The sequence below is a fragment of the Dermacentor silvarum genome, chromosome 8 (genome assembly GCF_013339745.2).
Source record: "Dermacentor silvarum isolate Dsil-2018 chromosome 8, BIME_Dsil_1.4, whole genome shotgun sequence".
In the NCBI taxonomy this organism is placed as follows: domain Eukaryota; kingdom Metazoa; phylum Arthropoda; class Arachnida; order Ixodida; family Ixodidae; genus Dermacentor; species Dermacentor silvarum.
Window position 1 is genome coordinate 27,740,466 of NC_051161.1, and position 21,346 is coordinate 27,761,811.

Consider the following 21,346-nt stretch of genomic DNA (forward strand, 5'->3'; position numbering starts at 1 on the left):
TTTCCATGCCCTTCATGAGGCCATACTAACAGAACTGGACGCACCATAACAAAAAACTCAAGAGATTAGGTCGGCAAAACAACTGAAGAATGACGACCAATTTGTGCCTTCCTTAATGATATGTCGTAACTGCTAGCACATTACATGGCTTTTCAGTGTGCACACTTTGTCCGCTGACATCTACTGCAAGCTTTCCCATTTTTCTGTAGTATCACCCAGTTTATTATTTCCAGTCAACTAAAAACTAAGAAAGTGCCAAAACCTTGCGCAAGGAATCTAAAATTATATGGCGTGTCACAGCTCAGTAGACTCTGCTTCCCCTCAGACTCCATGATGAGAGAACGCCTCTCATTCACGAAGTCCTGAGACCTCGTCACATGATGGGACAGAGTCCCGCATACTTTGTGCGCAAGGATGGTCTCATCACTGGGGAACCAGTACCATAAGGAAGTGGCTGAACATAACTGTCAATGTACGGTACCACCGCATTCAGCGCAAGCTTGACTGATATGTAAGCTGTCGGCCAACGTGCACCACAAAAATGTAGAGAGGGTTTTGCCATTCTAGCCGTGCACATCAGCGCCCATGCTTTCTGTCATCTTTCTTTGGGAGTGGTGCATGTATATCACGAAGCAACAATACACCATCCTGCCGAGCAGCAGCAGTCTGTCATGACGAAGCATGATATGCTAAGCACCGGAAGCCTGGCTTCTTGGTGGGCGGATGGATTATCTAAATTAAAATTAAATTCTGAGGTTTTACGTGCAAAAACCACAATCTGATTATAAGGCACGTCATAGTGGGGGGCTCCGGGTTAATTTTGACAAGCTGGGGTTCTATAACGTGCACCTAAATCTAAGTACACAAGTATTTTACAATTTCGCCCTGATTGAAATGCGACCGCTGCGGCCGAGATCAAACCCTCGACCTTGAGCTCAGCAGCGCAACACCATAGCCACTAAGATACCGCAGTGGGTAAATGTATTATCACTTTTTGGTATAGGAACACTGTATCCACAGAAAGCAGACGAGAGAAAGCACAGGGACTGATGCACATTGTTCCAATGGCTAATCTTCTCTCCATCTTTTCGAGTGCATCAGATGTAGCAACTCATACTGAATGCAACAGTACCTCCCACTTTGCAGACTTCTGCATAATTAGTTTCATTAAAGTAAAACTTATCTAGCTTCCAACAGGTTCTGTGGGATGGAAATTTGTGAATTTGTCCAACAAATGTCTTGCTTGACCCCTGATGTTTGTTCATATACTACCTCTCAAAGAGTTTCATTTGTCCATGAAGGCAACCTTGAGACAGTAAATGTGTTTTCTGCTTCTGGGCCGGTGGGCGGCATGGAATTTGCTGACTGGCCCTGTGAATCCAGAAGTGCAGAACTCAGAGGTGCAGCTCTGTACACCCCTGGGTGCCCAGAACAGCACCACTGGGTTTTGCACCTCTGGATTCATAGCACCTCCAAGTTCTGCCATGTTGGCATTCTGAGCCAATCAAGAGAGTCCGTAGCAGCCCTCTGAGCCAATCAGAGCTGACAAAATGGCGAAAATGATAGAATTCGACGATGTCCAGAATAGCACCCCAAGTGCTTTTCCAGCAATTTCAAGAATGTGCCGTTTGTGCTGCCTTCGTAAACATAGCAATTAGGGATATACCACACCTAAAAGCAACTACCTAATAGTAGCACACTGCATCTATAAAAGTGTGACGAATTCCAAAAGGTGCCCATGTTAGCTACACAACTTAAAGGATCCAAATCAACTTTCCATGCCAGACCTGACTCATTAGATCAGTAATTACTCAGCAAGAAAACAAAAGAGCGACTCATTCATGCCACTATCTGCTTTGCTTAATGACTTTCAAAATATATAATTCAATAGCTTCCCTTTTAAATATTTTATAATATTGCTGCACTGTAGAGCTCTTCAGTATGCACACTTTGTCAGACGACCTTTTTCACAAGTTTTCTCAATTTTGTTCAGTAAATCAATATTTTTTTCCAGCAAGTTGCCAATAATACAGGTGCCGCACGGCGCAGTTTATTGCAATCGAGCCTGATGGGGATCGAATTTCTCGATGGTGATTGGTTCCTTTGTGTAAGCAGAAGTCAGCCAATTGTGGTTGGGAAATTCGATCATGATCAAAAGTGCTTGTGTGCTATTCATATTAGACTAAATGCCAAGATCTTGAATATCATGGACCCTAAAATGTGTGGTACAGCCAACACTGCTTCCCCTCAGACTTCGCAATGAGAGAACGCCCCTCAATCACGAAGTCCTGAGACCTCGTCACATGTGGGACAAAGCCCCACATACTTTGTGCGCAAGGATGATCTCATCACTGGGGAATCAGCATCAGTTGTGCATAAGGGACTGGCTTGCAAGAAAACCAAGCAAATTCAGTTATTGTCAAATAAACCCCATCAAAACCCACATTACATGTCAAAGTGAAATGATTACAGTTAGAAAGTGTGTGAATACCAGCCTTGAACAAATCTGTCTGCCGATTCCTTCGCTCTTCGTTACTTTTTTTCCTTTTTGCTAGCAGTATTGCCGAGTGGAACAAGCTATCTGAAGTGCCAGTGTGGCTGCAACAGTAATGAGTCGATTTTTGAAGTGCTTCAACCTCCCTGCTTTAAATTTAACTCCTTAACAATGGGCAAGGTGATTTCTGATAAAAAATTGTTGATAAAGAATTGATGAAGTATCATTGGACACTACGTTGCATCTTAATATGTCAAACTAACTGGAGTAATGGGCCAAGAACTTCTGGCGCATACTGCGCTTGCAGAGCAGCATCCACAGCCATACACAAAGTCACTTTTAGCATAAAAAAACACGTTGATAGCAGGTGAGCAAAGTTCCTTTGTAGAGGCTAATGCTTCTGCATGATAACTGCTATAAGCAATTAAGTACAAAAGGCGTAAGGCGTGAAGAAAGCCCCCACAAACGAAATACCTTGCGCTGAACACATGCAGTCTTCTTTCGCCGCTCGTACCAGACGACGGCAACAGCTGCCATGAAGTTGGAGCCATAGGTCATTGAGATGGGGCTCAGGAAGCTCAAGATGTGCTGCTTCACAACCTGCCAGTGAGCAAGAAACAGCTTGACAAAGTCACAGTGCATTCATGAAATGCTTACAAAGCCCACAACAAGGTTCCTACGATGCTCATTGTAGTGAAATCAATCATAAAAGTAGTCACATACCTTTTGCTTAACATACAGAGACTGCAAGAATGCAGAATGTATTATAGAGCAAATGTACTTGAGCAGCTCATGTAATGTACAGTGCAGTTGTTAAGCGGTGGTCTATTATAGTAACAGAATGAGTGCCAAAAGAATGGAAATGTTATCATTAGCAGTAGAGTCGCTAGAATATATTCTAGTACATTCTTGTTCTAAGTACAAAGAAAATGTGCAACCTGATTTTTATAAAAGTAGCATGCCTCCGATTTTCACACTACAGTCAATGACCGATTTTCGGGACGCCCGATTTTTCGGACATGCCCGATAATTGGGACGCCTTCGCGACACTGCCACGTACCCCATGAGTCAATGTATAAACGTATTGAGATTTCGGATGCAAAAAACCTCTGTCGTCCGATTTTCCGGACTTCTTGCCATGGCCGCAGGTCCGAAACAGCATTAATCGTAGCCACCACCAGAAGTGCATCACCAGAAATGCAGAAATGCATGTTGAATATCTCGCTGCCTTGAACCAGCGCTCTCGCATGCAGATCCACTGGCAGCAGTAGTCACCACCTCAGCAACGCTAGGCCTAGCTGCTTCAGACGTTCACAATTAAGCTTCTTTCTGTTCGGTGTCGTGTTTTTCATTGAAACAATTCGCTGCTGTGAAAAATCGAGCCAACTCCGCCCTTGTAATCCTCACCAATGTCTTGGAAGTTCGGAAAGCACGGCGCGTTGCACAATGCCAGTTCCGGAAAGTCAGCTACGCCTCAATACAGCAGTGTTGCGCAGCGAAGCATATGCAAAGTACTGCGGTAAAGCATACCAAGAGTGGGAAGGGGCAATTGTCATGGGACACTGTATGTATTCATTATACACGTGAGTACCTGCCGTATCCTATCACAGTACAGGCTACGATACACCTAATAAGTGTACCGGCAGGCTTTTGGGGCTATTTCGGATGCACCTGTGGCGATTTGAGCCCTTGGGGGCAATAAAACGCATGCATTCATTTTTTCTGACGTTTTTGCGGCCCCTAGGGAGTCCGAAAAATCGGACGTTGACTGTAGATGAAAATAAAATGTGCAGAAGTTGTCTTCACAAAATGGAAATTTAAGCACGCTGAATTCCTATTGTTGCCATGCAATGAAAGCACTTAGCCATTGATTTACCACACAATGTCACCCTCTCAGTGACACATTGTGCTTGATATTTCACTTTCTTTTAACGACTGCAGCAATCGCAAACTGTCTAGGTCCATGCCTAGACTAGCCACTTTGCCAGTTTATCTGCAACACAAGCTGAAAACATGCGATGCAGCTCTGTTGGGACCAGAGTAATATGTAAAATGAACCCTTTTAAATGAACTTTCATAATGAAAGCAGAGAATCACAAGATAAAAAATTTCACACACACACACGCAAGCATGCATGCAAGCATGTAAATCAATCAGGGTGATACTAGCAAAATTATTTTAAAAGACTTTGATTGAGACACAGACACCATTTCCTGTGGCAGGACCTTCCACTTGGAAAATGCACTTATAATGCATCACATTCTCACACTGTTCATCTAAAAGGAAGCCTCGAAGAATACAGTGGGAACCGGAAAATAAAGCATATCATCCGAAAATCGTATCATCCAACGTATTATCCAACCAAATCGTATTATCGAGAAAAAATAAATAAAAAAAAAACGTATTATGCAGAATCGTATCAACGAGGTTCCACTGTAAACTGATGGTCCTCACCTTGGGTGCACCCATGACCCACAGCTGTGCCAGCTTGGGGCCCTGTTGGGGTGGGTCCTTCTCCTCTCGAGAGACAGCCTCCCAGACAGACACGAGGGCGGCCAGGAGGCGAGGCAGGTTGCTCAGCAGGCTCCGGCGCGTCGATAGGATGGGGTCCAGACTGCCACCACTCTCGCGGGCATGCAAGTCCTACAAAGCCACAGGGACAGCAGCTGAAACTGTGCAAGTGGGCAGGCTGAAATTATCGTTCAACACTATCCGAGCTATAACGTTATCTTTGTGGTGGCATTGAAGTGATTCCGTCTTCCTGCAGACTTCATTACACACCGAAAGTTCGCACAAGGGAGCTCCTTATTAAAGAGAGAGAGAGGGGGGGAGAGTGTGATCTTAAAGGCCAACAGCAACAAAATTTCAATTTGACTAGATTAGTTATACCTGAGCAGTACATACTATTCAAGCAATCTTGGCAATGCTGGTAATTGACTGGGACTAGTAACTGTATAATTTTCATATTAGTATTAGCAACCTTTCAACAGCACCTAAGCAGACACTGCATGCATCTGGTGGTTAGCGGATGTGACATAGGTCCCAGCCAACTAATCATGGAGGTCATGCCGAGGCGTCACATGCTCCAGAGTCGTGCATAACTTTCGGCAAGCGGTAATAGTGTCATTTTTTGTAGCGAGAGCTACACTGGCCGCATTCTCACCGTTTCGCTGTGGCCGGTGGCCGCACCGCGAGTTGAGCCGTTGCCTAGCAACCGCGACAGCTGGCAGTGCCGCTCCATCTAGCGTCGTCTGCTCGAGTTATCACGGAGCAGCGATGCGTCGCCACCGCCGCCGCAGTTGTGTTGCAAGCGTTCGCCGCTTGCATCTGGCATGAAGTCAGAGGAGGAGCCGGTGAAACCGCGTTGCAACAGAGGAGGTGCTGGCGTTGCATCGTATATATAGAAGGGGCGGCTCGGTGGGATTTGTCGGCACATATGAAAAGTGAGTCGGAGAGACTGAAAGAAGCCAGGCTTCGTCGTTGGAACGAAACCAAGAAGAGGCAGCAAGCCGAGGAGACGGAGGAAGAACGAGCTGCACGCCTCGAGAAGCACCGCAAGTACGAAGTGGCCAGGCGAGTGGATTCAGATGAGGAGAGCACCCGAAACGTGTTCAATTTACTGGACGACAATCCCTTATCCTCCTGCCTCACTGACCATCGGGTCTTTGTGGCAATTGAGAAACAACAAGATGAAGACTTTCAAAATAAATGCGTTACACTTTTAAAATGTCCCAGTCTTTAATGTAACTGTAATTTAACAAGAGGTAACAACCAAACCTAAACACTCAGACGTACGAAGCTAAACGATAAAGATGTAACCGTAGAGAGAACCAAGCTAAACAATAAGATTAACCGTACCTCTCACTACGCACACCTGGGCATAACTGAGTTAAGCCACAGCCAATTTTTTTTTTAGTTTTCATATCAAAGACGTCTATTTTTATGAGCTTCTCATAACGCATTATCTCGTATCTAAAACGGGAAATTTTGCATGGAGGCTGCTCTATATCTACACATCTGAAACTAAGCTTTTTATGCGGTTCAATATTTTGTTGCAGTTGGCCTTTAGAAGGACACTAAAGAGAAACACCAAATCAGCTTAGATTAACAGAATACTTTTTCAATCTATCTTTTCATTAATTTCGAAGAGGTTGGGTATAGATGAGAAAATGAAGGCCAATCTTCAATTTTTAAAATTTCGCACTGAAACCCCAACACTGGTGGCGTCAGTGTGGCGTCATTGGTGGCGTCATGGTGGCGACAGTGTGGCGTCATTCATTTCAAGGTATTTTCTCTTACTTCAGTCACTGAGGTGCAGTAAATGTTCTCATAACTTGCTAAATCCAGTCCTTGGCGCTTTTGAAACACAATGCAGTCCTCTGCAGAAAAAAAATCAACTAGGCCCGAGCAGATGCCTCAACATCCATGATCTCACAGCAAGTCTGTGCGGGAACATTAAGATGGCATCGCCACCTGCATTTCGTTCTCTCTTCTTTTTTGTCTTACTAAGCCTGCTCTCATGGTAACAGTGCAATTTTTTTTTGTATAATAGAAGGGTCCCTAACATCTGCTGTTGGGGCTTGATGATAACCTTTCCAGTCACTTACTAATACAGCTGAGCTTATTTTTCTCTTTTTTTAGTGTCTCTAGTACCACAGTTGGAGATGACCTTTTGTGGTGGGGTTTCTGAAGCACGGTGGGCGATCACCCGGCCAAGGTTATCACCGAAAACATCATAGGGGCCCTAGCCTAGGAGCTCCTCCTCTATACCCTTTCCCCCAAATTTAAGTAAAGTTTTCACTATCATCAGTAGCACACACACGACTGTATTCCTAAATCTGCCTCCATTTGACTCGTCTTGCTGATTCCTCTAAGCAAAGGGGCAATGATACCTCTGATTGAAATGGTTCAATTGCTTCCTTGGGGAGCTGCAGGCATTATGCAAGTTGCCGTTATTTGAACACATGAACAGAATGCATTCTATACAAAAGAGCACCGCAGTGATCATCATCGCTTTCTTTCTTTTCTTGTGGAGAAGTTAGAAGCCAGAGACTTATTGCGGCAAATTTTCTGCCATCACAGATGCAATGGAGCATGTGTGTGCCTGCATGTGCGCATATGCTGGCTGCATTGTTACAAGTAGATCCAGCCTTGCATATTGCCAGCTTGCCACCATTTGCCACCTGCTTAATGCATCTTGCTTTGGATAAATGTTTAATTCTGCCAGCTGTCAGTCAAACAGCAGTCATTTATGAATACAGGAAGTAGGTGAGAGACCTCCTCGTGAAGACACTTTGACTGATCCTTCCAGGTACAACAGTTATGGTACATTGTACATAAGATAACCCAGAAAATGAGCGGGTGTGTAAACACCTGCATTACCTTGCGTGGGTCAGTGTTGGAGAACACGTGGATAAGGTTGTAGATGATCTGAGACACATTGGCACTGGAAGCAAGTGCCTGCGGGGCAGGAGGTGGCTGCTGGGTCACAGGAGTCACGGCCGCAGGTGCAGCACTGTCTAGCAGGCAGTAGTGGCACAGCAGGGTCAGCCCCTCCACAAGCAGAGTGAGGTAGTCGGGTGGGTAGGTGGACATGCTCTCCAATTCCAAGGCACTGCATGTAACCTTGGGTAAAGCTTCAAAAAAGTTTCACCTCACTGCCCGCTTTATTCAAACACATGCGAAACCCAGAAATACTCTCGCTTGGCAATGCCTGAACCGATTTGAGTAACACTTTGTTCCATTTAAAAGAAAAGGGAAAGTTCTTGTGACTCTAAGGAGCGGATATGTATTTTTGGGGCCCTAAATCTGTTATAAAAATTGCCAAAGGTTTCAGGAGGGAGATATCACATTTGCAGCCCTATCTGTATAACAAAAACAGAGCCATTTTGTAAAAAATTTTATATTGGAGAGCTTAAAGCAGATGAAATTAATATATGTTACTCAGAACTGAATCAAAAGAAGGTCATAAATATTCCGACTATAACTATCAATAATTATCCCATCAACACTTCTAATCATTGTCGATTTGTGGGGGTTCTTCTTGATTCTAACTTAAAGTACATTACCCATATTTCACATCTAAAGCAAAAAACTGGATACGGTATCCGGATTCTTGTAAAAGCACATTCATACTTTAGTCTACAAACCTTGCATTCTCTTTATCATGCGTTCATTCACAGTCACTTCACCTACTGCATTGCGTCTTGGGGCAACACATATAGCTCTAATCTTGCTCCTTTATAATACGTTCAGCATCATTACCTTCCCATCCCCCCGATGTAGTGTATCTGCTCTATTGCAAGAGCATCGCATTCTCACAAATCATAAACTATTTCAATTAAACATGGCAATCCTTGTTTACAATTCCCTTCACTCAAACATTCCCCCAATAATTTTTCACAGTGAACAACTTGCTAATCATAATAAAACTCGATTTGCATTAGCTAACCACTTCTTAGTGCCTAAAATTAGAACTAATTATGGCAAATTCACTTCTACGTTCACAGCGATGTCCTTCTGGAACTGCATCCCAATGACATAAAGCTGTCTCCTAGTATAGGCAGCTTTAAAAAGCATTTATTCTCATATTTACTTAACTTGCGATTGTTGTGATGTAATTTAGCATGCTCCGTTTGCTTTATTTAGGTGTAAACATCTGCATAACATTTCACCAGATCTCAGTCCACCTGTTTTCTTGTACGTATTAGTACTTGTTAAAACTCTGCCTCTTTGCTACATTTCACTTAACCTGATTTGTTTTTAATTTAGTACAAGATGTAATTTTGTACAGCGTTATACCATGTTTTCAGTTTACTTATTTTCTTGCATTAGTACATGTTAACACCTACTAGCTGCATTTGCATTAACATGATTTGTTTTGTTCTTTTTAATTTGTACAAAAGGTAACTCTGTATACTATTATATCATGTTTCTTTTGCTGTTGTGTGTAATTATTAGTTGACAACTTTACATTTTTGCTGCATTTGCTCTAACCTAACTTGTTTTGTTCTTTTCAATTAGAACAGGAAGTCCCCTTACAGCCTTGAGCTTTGCAACCTCCTTCTGTATATTTTGTTACTGTGCCTTTATTTTCCTAAGTGAATAAATAAAATTATTTTTATGTAACCCACTTAAACAAAGCCAACATTTTACATGAGCTGTAAAGTGATGCATTACTTATCTGCCTGAGGTACTCAAACAAAAGCAGTTTGCAGAGTCTAACCAACTTGGGCTCGCATGAAGAGAACCTTGGATGTCAAAGACCCTTGCACTTGGAAGAATGTGCTTTACAGTGCTAATGCAAACAAGTTTTGAAAGTGGCACTGTACATTAGAGCAACAAAGGAAAAATGAGCATTAGAAAATGCAATATCCAGCTATAGGCGACGCAGTTAGTGACTTCACAATTGCAGAGCGCACAGTACAACTGTTGCCTGACCTGGTGGCAGCGCATGGTGCGGCCACAGCCACCTCCAGGTTGGAGCACACCTGGCTGGCCACAGAGAGCACCAGCTGGGTAAGAGACTTGCCCGCAAAGGGCAGCGCACACATCACCAAGCTCATCCAATGGGCGTGCAAGTGTGCCTTGTGCTGCTGCCGCATGGCGGTCAGCAGAGCTGTGCCGAACATGGCCTGGCAAGGGATGGGCACGTCTGCACGGAAAACAGAGATGTTATCATGGAGCAATAAAACAAAAGCAGGAAAGTATAAAGTAAAACACTCCTTACTAGTAATAGCTGAAGCGTGATTTTGTACTGCATGTATCTTGTAGCCAAAGAGGGCTTAGGTCTCAAACAACACCACAAAGTGTACAATCTGAAACCTCGCTGGCATCGCAAGCAGCAACTAATGGTTGAAGGGGCCCTGAAATACTCTTTGAACAAAAAAAAACAAAAAAAAAAAACACTGCTGATCTGGTAACGAGGCTCCTGTGAACATGTGAACCAAATATTTTTGCACTGCATGCAGCAGGGAATTAACAATCTCGTGTCAAAAGCAGTGAACGGACACTTGCTCTTGCATCTGCAATGTCGTCATCAAAAGCTGATTGACAGCAGTTCGCCGACCAACGCTGATGGCTGATCTCGTGATCGCGAGAACATTCTCCGTAACACATAACTGGTAATTTTGAGTTAAATGAAAAATGTAGTGTCTGCGAGAGCTCAAAGACACAAAAATCATTACATCTTCGCGCTGTGCATAGCTAGCTATGACTGCAGAGTGTGGCCGCCGAGATGGCAGCGGTGGGCTGCACAGTGTAGTCTACCGCAGCCACTATGAGGTGCCACGATGAGTGCTTTCGTCACCGGGACACTAAATTTTTGGCTGAGGAGCCTTTGCCCTCTTCGCTGCTTCGCTGTGTAGCTTTCAGCGTGCTAATGGGGATGAAAAGACAGAGAAGGCCAGGTATTGGTGCAATAACTCCACTTATAGCTGAAGGATAAAAAAAAAATACTTGCAGCACGAGATTTGTGGGATGACATACTTTAAAAGCGAGGCCGTTCTACAATTAGTTGGAAAACTGTTTCAGGGCCCCTTTAAATTCTAGTCAGCCTTTATTTGTTAGCTGCTCATGACATGAGCATGCATGCCTTCTGCTACAAAACTGGCTTCTGATTCGAGGCTGCTTTCAGGCTTTCAGGTCAGCGAAATTGGCTTTGAGTTCAAGACAAAGGACTCACTGTGCTGGTATCGCAGTGTGGACATCTGTGGCTGAAACCGCATCTTGGGTGCTGCCTTCTCGGTGGCAGGCTTGTGACCTGGATGTCCGTCGTCTCCGATCTGGGAAGTGACTCTCTCCTCAAACACAATAAGGGCCGCGATCAACTGGAGCAAGTAAACCTGGAACCAGATGAAGAAGCACCTAACCATAAGAAACGCTGAACACAACACACTCGTGTTTTTTATTCAGTGCTAACCCTTCTTCCTCTATGTCCCCAAACAGAAGGCAAACGAGGAAAGCCTCAACCAGATCAACAGTTCAACAAGAAACTGACCAAGACGAGTCCTTTTGTAGAAATGTTGGCTGTAAGCCAAAGCTCTCCTAGTTTACCCACTGTTAATTTATGTCTACACCTTGTCCTGAATTCATTTATTGATTTTGGATTAGCTCGCTGTACAGAGATGCAAAACACAAGTAGCCTGAACATTCTTATAGAGTGCCTAGGTTGTTCACTTCAACTTTTTTCTACTACTTCAGCATGTGTAACTGAAAGTCTCAATTATTACAAAACAAGCTTTAATTTTGAGCACTTACCTTGTTAGTGTCACAGTCTATTGTCGTCTACCAGTGGCTAAACAGGCCTACTGGTAAACGTCACACTGACAGTTATGTTTTTGACCTTGTGTTGTAGAGCAAAATTGGTTGGTAAAGATAAATTTTACTGATTTTTCTCCCAACCATGTTTAGCACTACTGTTTACAATGTCAGACCTGACATATCTCAGTTTAACATGCTATTTAAAAGCAATTACTGCTGACTTAAGACACTCCTGTGCATACAATATGCATGCTCAAGCATGCAGTAATAGCTTGTAGAAAGTGGAATGTGCGCACATTGAGAGCAACTTAGAGGCACAGAAACGATGGCTCTAAATTGAACTCAACAAGGAAACACCAGTTCAGGAAGCCAAACGACCACACACTTGTTACAAAGTCTATACCTTTGCTGGGAAGGTTTGCAAAATGCTATGCGCGCGCACATCCTAGTACTATATTTACCACAAAGGTTTCTGTTCCACATACTGATCAGTGTCATACAGACTAATGTGAACAACACTCAACGCTGAAACATCATCACACTTATTTCGTCTCAACAAAGACGTGGATAACACAAAGACGTGAATAACAAAGTCTGAACAACACCAACCTGGAATGTTTCCTGAAAGTCCTCGGCCAAACCCTCTCCATCAGGTATCTTCTCATTGAACTCAATGATGCCAACCGTCAGAGCGTTGTCATTTTCAGAGGACGGTTTCTGGAAGCTATACACAGATGCTACAAGGCAGTGCAGAAGGGCCTTCTGCACTTTGCACCGAGTGAGCAGGTCATTGAGGTAGATGGCAAAACTGCGGCCACTGTCCCGCACAACTGCAACAAGCTCAGAGAAAACCAGCCGCAACAGCTCGCAACAGAGCAACCGCACATCCCGGTTTCCAGAGAGCTCTGCAGGTGTTAAGTGCGTCTGCGGCAGACTCGGGTAGTAACTCCGTACGAAGTACAAGCAGGCTGATACTAGCACCTCCAGAAACATGCTGCTGCGGTAGCCCGACAGTGCCTCCGGTGCCAGCTCGCCGTGAAAGTTGTTGCCAAATACAGACTTGCGATGACGAGCGAGCAAGGTTTGCAACTGCGCGCCGCGCTGCGACAATGAGCTGCTCACACTCGTGGTTGCCATACTGCACAGTGCGACGCGCGGGTTTGACTCTATAATCATCTTCAACACTGTGAGTGCATACAGAGTCTTTTGTGAATCGAACACTTGGCAATACAGCAGGAGATGCGTGTGTAGGGGGTGGGAAGTGAGCTGCCCCGAGGGAGTGTTGGAAGTGGCGTCCAGTCGGGCTGCATCTTCGCCGAACAAGTTCTGGGCGGCGGTGTCAAGGGGCTCCTTGAGTTCCGATGAAGTAGCGAGGTCAAGTATCTCGTCCAGTATCGAGCGCACCACATTGTGCGAGAGCTCCTCCTTGGTGCTTGGCTCATCTGACTCCTCGAAAGAACTCTTGCGGAGGGTGGCACCATCAATGCGTGTGGCATTGGAGAGGTCGGGAGGGTCGTAGCTGTACGAGTCCAGACCATAGTCGCTTGACAGTGAGGTCAGTGAACCGAATGGATTGACGAACAATGACATTTGATGCAAAGACTCGAGTGCCGGGGGAAATTCCATGTCTAGATTTGAGCTGCGAGTCACAACCTGCAATAGTAAAGCAACAATTAATGCTACAGTCCAATGGAACTCCCCATAAATAAAACAGGCAGGAGTCAAACAGTGCGGCAATGCAACAATATGTTGATGCTGACCTTTGAACCGTTTCCCTTCTCAGATCCAACAATGGAGGTCAGTGCCAGCACTTTCCTCTCGGGGTTCAAGGGTGTGAGAATGCTAGTGTTGCCGGCCGTGAGATTGGTTGCCTTGGACTTGTCCACGTGGTAAATGACATTTCCACCAACGCTGCTGATGGCAAATATTCGACCCTCCGAATTGGTGTCGTCATGGGCGGTGACCGGGGTGGCATCTGCGGTCACCGCTGCGGGCGTGGCAGCAGCTCCGGCCCGCACACTCACGTGCTGCACCGAGATGCGAGCAGTGTCTGGGTGCAGAAGCACCATCATGGCAGGCTCCAACAGCCGAGCCAGGTCACCCCGCATGAGTGAGTGATTCAGCCAGACCTGGGCTGCTGCCCTCTGCATCCCAGAAGGCCTACTAAGGCTGTGCAGCATCTGGAACAGGCACCTGGCACCGAAATGATCAGGAAGCAATCAAAATTTCATTTGGGTGGTTTAACTTCCCAAAGCTGCAGTGGGCTTTGAGGGTGGCCCGTAATAGAGGGCTCTGGATAAATTTCAACCACCCGATGTTGGTACACAACTGCTTTTGCATTCCGCACCCACCAAAATGCAACCACCGCAGCCATCAATCGAATCTACGACCTAATGTTTAGCACTGCAATACTATAGCCACTGAGCCACCACGGTTGGTCCAGGAAGCAACTGTTTGACTGACTTAGTAGGTTGAACTTCCTACAGCAACAAAGGGGCTCTGTAAGAGATGCCACAGCTGAGTGCTTCAGAATAATTTCAACCACCTGGTGACCTTTATTGATTGAATGGGTTTAACATCCCGAAGCAGCACAAGGGATATGGGAAGAGATGCTGTACCAACCACTCAATCAAAATAATTCAAGGTGGTCAAAATTTGGATTAATTTTGACCACCTTGAATTATATTGATTAAATGGTTGATTGATGGTTCTTTATGTCCCAAAGTAACACAAGGGCCATAAGACATTTATTTATTTATCTATCTAAATACGGCATTTCTCATTTGCCTGCTAGCCCCCTGGATAGCTCAGATGGCATGGTAAATGTACTAGAAAGTCAGTGGTGCCAGGTTCAAGCTAGTTTGGGGGGTCCCACTTGTACTAGTTACAGAGTAATGCACAAAGAAGCCTACCTGTCAAATGGACGAACAAGGTTTGATGGAGTAGACTTAAACTTGAGGTCTCTGCTCAGATGCCAGAGGATGGCGAACCTCTTCTGGGCATCTGTCTGCTCCTACAAAAAAATATTAAAATGTAAAAAAATTTATCACTAGATTGGACATGCTGTGTTGTTGTAGTAAGGTTGTGTTGTCATCCCTTTACAATAGTTATAGCAACTGATTAATTGGTTGATTGATTTAACATTCTAAATTAACGATACAATGGCTGTGAGAGGTACTACGGGGATAAGCTCTGGTTTAATCTTGACTACATGATGTTCTCAAGCGTTTTTGCAGCTCCCTCAATATGAATGCCAAGGTGGCAGCTGAGAATCAATCACACAACCTCGTGTTTAGCGGTAGAACAGAACCGCCAGTGATCCACCACAGTGAGTTTGCAAACACGAGGTGTTGTTGAAAATTTCCAGCTGCACCTGCAGCACTGAAATTGCCACAGTTTATCATTACCACTGTTTATCATTACCACTGTTTATCATTATTGTGCCCGCATGCCAAAGATAGAAAAAAAATTATTGATTGAAAAAAGAGAGCCCCCATCAGCCAGTTTAGAAACTGAAGCTTTTTTTCCTCAGAAAACTGTGCTTCTACTGACTGCATCACAAGGACACAGGCAAAGTATGAGCACAGAGAGAAGCAGTACCTTAAGCAAGAGGCAACCATTGCATTCAGAACTACATCACACTATGGGCTGGAATAATGTAAAACTATTACAATACGTTTTTATTCCAAATCTGCCATTAGCCCTCCGTGACAAATCAAAAATGGCTCGGGTCCAGCCCATATGGCCTGGGCTCAAGCCATATTGACTTATCATGAAGGGCTAATGGTGGATTTGAAATTTTTTTTAAATTAGCGTTTCTTGCACTGGAGGAGCAATGCTAAAGTGACAGCACAGATGATGGGCACCTAGCTAGTCCTGGCTTTTGGGCTAGGCTAAGCACTACCAAGTCATCCCTAGCATTTTCCGGAATTTATTGATTATTGATTGTTTATAGATTAGCTATTGATTATTGACTGATTATCGATTAGCTATTGATTGGATGTCGATTGGCTATCGGAAGGTATTGGCCACGTATTTGGGCTAGGCTAAGCACTACCAAGTCATCCCCAGCATTTTTCAGAATTAATTGATTATTGATTGATTAGCTATTGATTGGCTATGGACTGGCTATCAATGACTGACTAAGCTTAAGTAGTCCTAACCATGCTTAGCTAGACTTATACCCTTGTTACACAGCTGATATAACCGCAGTTACGCGCAACCGCGGTTTAGGCTGCCTGTGTAACAAGGGTATTATCCAGACTCAGCTTCGTTAGTTCACATGGGTATGTGCCATTGCGCTTGGACCCTTTCTGCGCTACCACCAGGATCGGCCCACATTTTCTGTTCGCAATTGACACATTACGCCCGGCTTAAACAGCTCCACTGTTAAAACATATTGGAATAGTTTTACGTTGTAACAATGAAATGACACTAAGGTCATAAAAGTTAGGCAGAGCTAGTGAAATAAAGTGAGATGCAGGATATGAAAAAGAAAGAAAGAACCAAAAGCGGAGGTTTTCTCAGAAGTGCAGAAAGGATAGCCGCATTGGAATACAAGTGCGGATGGGGAAAAGCACTAGACACAGTATGATGCAACATCTTCCAGAGAAAACCCAAGTGATTTCCCTCTCCCAACCTGGACCATGGCATACCTGGTCATTCTCACTGGCCAGTGCCCTGCACAGGACATCTTCACAGGAACCGTCCTGCTCGGGTGTCAGGTTGTTCAGGTGTTGCAGCAGTTCCACGGCTTGAAGGTGCAGGTCACTGGCACCTGGCTCCAGCAGGCCCCAGAGGCGGCCCGCTGCCAGGCCCACAAAGCGTGTCCGTTCCAGAATCGCACGCAAGTCCCCCGGCCGCACCATCGGCACAACCACCATCGCTAGAGTGGCCTGTAACAATTGTGCCAAAAGAGAGGCCAAAGTGGCATTTCTGAACACTGACCTGCAACAGCAGCTTGCAGGCTGTACGCAGGGTAGCGCTGCAAATTTTTCTCAGATGTAACCCTATCTCAAAAGAAAGAAGCCACTAGGAGCAAAAGTGTCGATCTTTTGTTTACTATGACTGAGCATGAGCATGGTCAAAGTGAGCAAGAACATCTGTGACCCACTGTGCACAATAAGGATCAGGCACAAGGGAGCTGTAGCCATGGGACTTGTCTAACAGTAGAGAAAGAGAGGCACCATTTATAATGATGACAGGAATGAGGGGGGACCCCCTGAGGGTGTCACTAGGTCTGTCCCCCCATCCCCTTTTCCCAATTCCTATCATGGCCCCTCCCTCTAAAGTGGCATGAAGCAGGGGGCTCTTCACTTCTTTCTTGGTAAAGCTCTCCCGGGGTGCTGACCTTCTCGGCAATTTCACAAAATCTAGCAGTGCTATAAACTGCCATTCTAGGATTGGCAAAGAATGACAAGACTGAAATGAGCAACACGGTATTGTAGTAGCACACCTGGCTGCCTGGAGAAAGCATGCGGCTTCCATCACGCAAAGGCGGCTCCAGGGCCACGGCTGCTGTTCTGGCAAGGCCCAGCAAATCGAGCACTGTGGCGAGCGTTTGCAACAGAAGGTCACGGTCTTCCACAAAGCAGGACAGCATCAGCAACTGCCGCAGCCAGACCGGGAGGAACTCTTCATCTGGGCTATCTGCACACAAGCACCATGAACAGGTGCCACATTGAGATTTTGCTCTTGTTTATGAAGCAGTGCTGGCACGCAGACAAAGTAGAAAAGAGTAAGAGACAAATGCAACGCAAAGAATGAAATGCAATGACCAACACAAAAATCACGATTATGTGAGCTAATCAAGCAGGCAGGTTCATTGCAGTCCGCTACTTCATGTGGACCACAATGCAGAAGAAGAAAAACCGAGCACATCAGCCTGAACAAAACATGGTGCTAAGGTGCGACTGCAATGTCAAGTGCGCCTAGTCGATAGTGCATTGAATACCAAGCACCAGTGCTACCGAGGGAAGTACAGGCCACCCGCACCACACAAAGCAAGTTCTATTGCACATGCAGGATTAGAAGATAAGAAGTCTCGACAGCTGCATCACAAAAATATGTGTCTTACAATTCTCTAGCCTTTTGTTTAACACTCATGATCTGCATTAAATACCAGCCAAGCATGCCACAATAGAAAGAGCAGGCAGCCTTTTTTCTACAAAGCAACATTAAAATCGCCTATCATGTCAAAGCTCAACATGTGCACCTGTGACCATTTAACATGTACAGCTGTAATCAAACCTACGCAAACTAGACATTCAGCAGGGGAACAAGAAAGAGAAAAAAGAAAGCAAATTTTTTGGCAATTCAAGCTGACATCCTGAAATCGACAAATGCACTGCAACGTTTGCAATGCGAAGACTCAGCTGCAGCCTTCAGTTTTGGGTTTACATGAAAAGGCATTGAGGAAATAGATTCTTTTTGCAGAATACCTAGTTTACTGGTGACAGGTGTACAGTTGCAATGTAACTTACATATTCACAAAACTCACGTGGAGAGTCGTCGTCGAAGAAGATGGCCTTGAGCGTACTCAGAGATGCTGGGAATGAGGACAGCTCAACAAGTAACTGGCAAAGGGTAGCGTATGTTTCCTTCAGTTTGCAAAAACCAGGCTGCACATCTAGCTTGATCTGTGGAACCTCTGTGTTCTCCAGTGGCCGGGGAGGCACCTGTGGCAGCTCGATGCTTTGGTACGGGTCGCCGCCTTCCTCCTGGAGCAAACATTGTTGCAGCAGCCCATGCAATTCTTTCTCCCTGTCATCTGCAATCAACCAAGGAAATTAAGAAAAAAATAGGATCTATGCACGAAGAAAAGACTTTAAGGGAAACAGCTGTATTGCGGCGAAGCAATACAGCCATATAGGAAACTGGCTGTCACTGTGCAACACATATTAGACCCTTGTCCAGTTTTCTTACTAAAGGATCGAGTGAGCATTAGATTTATATTTTGTCTAGGAGCTTTAATGTTATCTCTACGTTAGTTTTCTACTTAATTAACGGGGTCCCTGAAACACTTTTCTAACTAAGCATAGAATGGCCTTACTATTTAAGGATGTTTTATCACGAACCTCATGCTACATACATTTTTCGAATCCTTCAACTCTAAGTGGTGTCATTGCCCCTATACCTGGCTTTCTCTCTCTTTTCATCTCCGTTAGCATGCTAGAAACTAAACAGCGGAGAAGCCAAGAGTGCAAAGACCCAGCCAAAAGTTCAGCGTCACGGTGGCGAAAGGGCTCGGCATGGCACCCTATGGTGCACACAGTAGACTACACTATGCGACACGCCGCTGCCATTTCGGATGCCACACGCAGCTGAAAGATGAAATGGTTTTTCTGTCTTTGTGAGATCGCAGACATAAATATTTTATCATTTATATCATTTAATATTAGCAATTATGTATTACTGAGAATGCTCTTATAATCACGAAATCAGCTAATAGCGTTGGTGGATCCAGCTGCTTTCTATAACACTGCATGACAGCGTAGCAAAAGCGAGAGCAAGCAACATATACAAGATTGTAAATTTCCTGCTGCATGCAGTGCAGTAATATTTAGCTCCCAAGTTCACAGTAGCCTCTACGACTGATCAGCAACCTTTTCTTAATATGTTCAAAACACGTCTGAGGGCCCCTTTAAGACACATAGAAAGGGTGCGCGTGTTTGATTTGGGGTTGTGTTAGGCAAATGCTGCCAAATAAATCGGCGTTGTGTTTTGAAGCTTTTTCTGCATCTTAATTCAAGCCGCAGGATAATTCGATCAATTTCGGCGGTCCTATCAGGGTCGAATTAATGGAAATCGACTGTACACAGAAAAAGCTTTAGCAGCCAAAGCTAATCCCAATACAGAGCCTACACTCACCTTTCTTTGGTCTCTTAGAGACGAGTGCAGTGGCAAACTGGCGCTGAACTGCATCGGCATCAGCGAGCACCCAAAGCTCAACGAAGCGGAGAAACAGATGCTGAAAGGACGATGTACAGCTGGAAATGAGATTTGCTAGTGACAGCTCCTCTTCACAGGATGCTGACTGCTTTTCCAATGACGTCATCTGACGACTGGTAACGTGTGAGTCGGCGAGAGAGCAGGCTGGCTCCGTGCATGAAGTGTTGGGTTGCATTGTCGTCGGCTGCACCTTGGAAAGAAGTCTCGAGCAAAGAAGCAGAGCGCCATTAAGCTCCTCGGGTGAGAGCGAGCTGCAGTACTGCTCTAGATCTTTCGCGACCTTCTGCAGGAGTGTTGGGAGGTTCTCGGTTTCTACATATGTGTCCTGCAAGTAAAAAGATATCTGTGTGAACACAATAGAAACAAAAATGGAGGGCAAGCAAAAAGATTGAACAAACCAGATAAACACCCCAGATACTGTAGAGACTCGTGTAAGGGCCGCACCCACAACTTGGCAGCCCAAAATTTGGAAAAAATTTCCAATGGAGAAGCAATTGCATTCAGTGCCCCTATGCAGTGCACGCGCATCGGCGAATTTTCGTACGCTGCGTACTTCTGCGTGCCGCTACTAAACGACGAGAGCTAGGGTGTGCAGAAATCGCTGGCTGCGCCGGCACCACTTTGACCAAAAGGTGTGGCTTTGTGTAAGGTCCGCACGTCATCAAAATTCTGAAAAAAAAAAAAGGTGTGGCCCTTACACGAGTATATACGGTATATGTTCAAGTTTTTTGGTAAAAGACAAGTTACTAATAGCCTCCTTTTGAATTAACCATAATTAGCTGAATTCCCAAACGAACTGAACAAATCGGGCATATTTATTTAGTTCCCCATTGATTCTGTAAGCTTCTGTTATTCCAAGCTTCAGAAAAGACAGATTTGAAAGGTTTGGCTAGAAGAGAGTCTACAGTAAATGTGCCAACAATTTTTAAACCTTTTTTTTGCAGTTGAGATCATGAGACTCCTTAAAGGAACACTAAAGGCAAATATTAAGTCAACGTGGAATGTTAAAATACGATCGCAGAAACCTCGAAACAGTTGTTTCGTGCCAAGAAAAGACTTATTTTATGAGAAAATTGCGTCTGAAGCGTCCGCGTACCTCTAGCGCCGTTCAAAACGCCTTCCCTCCCGAACGAGGAGTGGTGACGTCATGGTCTCATAGTAACGTGCCGCTGGTGAGTAAAGCGCCGCCTGCAGACAGTGCTACAGCTTTCTTGCGGAAAACGCAGACGCGCAGCCAGAAACAGAGCCAAAATAGAGCCGACGGCAGTGCGAAAGCAGAAGCGTGCACCGAATTGTAAACATGATGATCGTCGACGCTTGTCGCTATGGACCTTGTTGATGACACTGACAACACATTGGCTTGCGATGCTGGGCTGGATTTCGGCGATTTAAGCTCTGATGAGCGTGACATGCTGCTGAGTGCTCGAGCTGCCGGCGTTGTTGCGTACTACGTTGGCGGCCTCGACACCGGCTTTTCCAAGCACGAAAGCAGCAAGGACTCCAGCAGTGGGACGTCGGGCGACGAATCTGGTCACCATCTGGACGGGCCGTCGCGCGGACCGTTCGGGCATCCAGTGACATCACATGGACGTGGCATTCTCTGCTGTTTGCAATTTCAAGTGCGAGTTTAGTTAGCCAGTA

General features: G+C 45.0%; 1 protein-coding gene across 4 annotated transcripts in view; it reads right to left on the reverse strand.

Annotated features, from left to right (window-relative positions):
- LOC119460897 (protein dopey-1) overlaps window positions 1-21,346 on the reverse strand; it is a 57,369-nt gene that overhangs the window by 22,016 nt on the left and 14,007 nt on the right. For all 4 annotated transcript variants that reach the window (XM_037722017.2, XM_049672510.1, XM_037722019.2 and 1 more), the window contains exons 9-20: window positions 19,625-20,030; window positions 18,255-18,524; window positions 17,211-17,404; window positions 16,411-16,650; window positions 14,668-14,768; window positions 13,516-13,948; window positions 12,365-13,408; window positions 11,178-11,337; window positions 9,935-10,148; window positions 7,877-8,108; window positions 4,949-5,137; window positions 2,969-3,094 (exon numbers count right to left, since the gene is read on the reverse strand). In XM_037722017.2, the coding sequence (XP_037577945.1) occupies window positions 2,969-3,094; window positions 4,949-5,137; window positions 7,877-8,108; window positions 9,935-10,148; window positions 11,178-11,337; window positions 12,365-13,408; window positions 13,516-13,948; window positions 14,668-14,768; window positions 16,411-16,650; window positions 17,211-17,404; window positions 18,255-18,524; window positions 19,625-20,030 (3,609 nt within the window). The remainder of the gene's footprint in view (window positions 1-2,968; window positions 3,095-4,948; window positions 5,138-7,876; window positions 8,109-9,934; window positions 10,149-11,177; window positions 11,338-12,364; window positions 13,409-13,515; window positions 13,949-14,667; window positions 14,769-16,410; window positions 16,651-17,210; window positions 17,405-18,254; window positions 18,525-19,624; window positions 20,031-21,346) is intronic.